General features: G+C 37.5%; 1 protein-coding gene across 1 annotated transcript; it reads left to right on the forward strand.

Annotated features, from left to right (window-relative positions):
• Nucleotides 1–237: 237 nt before the first annotated feature.
• LOC118902323 (zinc finger CCCH domain-containing protein 15-like) lies at nt 238–1,531 on the forward strand. Its single transcript, XM_036866507.1, is given in 2 exon segments — nt 238–1,019; nt 1,022–1,531. Coding segments are annotated over 2 exon segments (1,281 nt in total). The 5' UTR covers nt 238–248.
• Nucleotides 1,532–2,423: the final 892 nt, after the last annotated feature.

Consider the following 2,423-nt stretch of genomic DNA (forward strand, 5'->3'; position numbering starts at 1 on the left):
CAGAGAATTTACGTGGAGTGCTGTAATCTTGAGGACAGTAAATACCCGTGGTAGCTGGCGTTAGTCACAGGATGGTTCATTTTAAGGGATGAAACATTTTGTGTCTCTAGATAGCTTCACAAAGGTGGCTTAGATCAGTGTTCCTTAAACTTTATTGTAGGTGTCTTCCTCCTTCTTCAACCGCAGGGCCAGAGTCCCTGAGGGAGTCCAGCTGTGTTTAAGTCTGGCGGGTGCCACCTGTCTCCGCCATGCCCCCCAAGAAACAGGCTCAGGCTGGGGGCAGCAAAAAGGCGGAGCAGAAAAAGAAGGAGAAGATTATCGAAGACAAAACTTCTGGTCTAAAGAATAAGAAAGGAGCAAAGCAACAGAAGTTTATCAAGGCTGTCACTCATCAAGTTAAATTTGGTCAACAAAATCCACTTCAGGTAGCACAAAGTGAAGCTGAAAAGAAGTTGAAGAAAGATGACAAGAAGAAGGAATTGCAAGAGCTAAATGAGTTGTTCAAACCTGTAGTTGCCGCTCAAAAAATAAGTAAAGGTGCAGATCCCAAATCCATGGTATGTGCATTCTTCAAGCAAGGACAGTGTACTAAAGGAGATAAGTGTAAGTTCTCTCATGACTTGACTCTGGAGACAAAATGTGAAAGGCGAAGTGTTTACATTGATGCAAGAGATGAAGAGCTTGATAAAGATACTATGGATAATTGGAATGAGAAAAAACTGGAAGAAGTAGTAAACAAGAAGCACGGTGAGGTGGAAAAGAGAAAACCAAAAACTCAAATAGTGTGCAAGCATTTCCTTGAAGCTATTGAAAACAACAAATATGGCTGGTTTTGGGTATGCCCTAGAGGGGGTAATATTTGCATGTATCGTCATGCACTTTCTCCTGGGTTTGTCTTTAAAAAAGATAAAAAGAAAGAAGAAAAAGAAGATGAAATTTCATTAGAAGATCTAATTGAAAGAGAGCATTCTGCCGTAGATCCAAATGTTACCAAAGTCACGTTAGAATCTTTTCTTGCACATGGAAGAAAAGAAAAAGACAAGAAAAGATTGATAAACTTGAGCAAGATATAGAAAGAAGGAAAGCAGACTTCAAAGCAGGGAAAGCATTAGTGATTAGTGGTTGTGAGGTGTTTGAATTTCATCCTGAACTGGTTGATGATGAGGAGGAGGAAGCAGATGATACCTGTTCTACCCAGGGAACAGGTGGTGATGAGGTTGATGATTCAGTGAGCATAAATGACATAGATTTAAGCCTGTACATCCCAAGAGATGTAGATGAGACAGGTATTACTGTAGCCAGTCTTGAAAGATTCAGCACATATACTTCAGAAAAGGATGAAAACAAATTAAGTGAAGCTTCCGGAGGTAGGGCTGAAAATGGTGAAAGAAGTGATTTGGAAGAGGACAACGAAAGGGAGGGACAGGGAAATGGAGCCATTGATTCTGTTCCTGTTGACGAAAATCTTCTTACTGGGGAAGATTTGGATGAACTAGAAGAAGAATTAAACACACTTGATTTAGAAGAATGACACCAAACAAGTCAATGAAAAAATTAAGCCAGCTCAGCATGAGTTGAAATTGACTACATTAATTTTTTTCCACCTAGAATTCAACAGGATGTTTGTTTCCTGTGCTGATTTTGGAGGGCTTACTCTCCTCCAAAAAAGGAATATTCTCCCTACATCTTGTCTTCTGACTTTGGCTACATCTCATAGTAAGTTCAGAGTAGTTCATGATAAATTAAAAATATAATGGTCATTGCAGAAAATGATTGATTGTTTTAACTGTCCACTCAAGTAGGAAGTGTAACTGCTTTTCCAGCTTCTGATTTTCACTGGGTATGTGTTATTCCAAGGACAACATAAATTTAAATTACCCTTCATTTAATGCAGTTTTTAATGAGTGATTTTCTTTCCTTTGTATTTATATGTTCAAAAGACTGCCTAAGATATGAGCCTGTACTTCATAAAGGAAACTGCGTATGCAGATTCAGTATTGTATATCTTTGGACAATTAGATGGACATTTAAAATGAAATTTCATTAATCTGCCAGGATCAGCTGCAATGCCCTGTGTTAAACTGTTTTAAACTATTCCTTTTCTTTTTTGCCAATAAAGTTGTAAATAAAGACCGTGATACATTAAAATCAAAAAACAAAATAAAACTTTATTGTATATGCAAATTACCTGGGAATCTTAAAAAAATGCATATCAAGAGTAAGTAGATCTCCAGTAGGGCTCTAGATTCTGCATTTCTAATCAACACCCAGGTGATATTGACACTGTTGATGCAATAAACACCCTTTGCATAACAAGGGTCTAGATTAAACTTTTTTATTGTCATTAACCTGTTTCCTACCTGAATTAAACTTCAATTTGATTTCTTAAAAGGCAATGAGGAGAAAACTTACACACTTTTTCT

The sequence above is a fragment of the Balaenoptera musculus genome, chromosome 10 (genome assembly GCF_009873245.2).
Source record: "Balaenoptera musculus isolate JJ_BM4_2016_0621 chromosome 10, mBalMus1.pri.v3, whole genome shotgun sequence".
Taxonomy (NCBI): domain Eukaryota; kingdom Metazoa; phylum Chordata; class Mammalia; order Artiodactyla; family Balaenopteridae; genus Balaenoptera; species Balaenoptera musculus.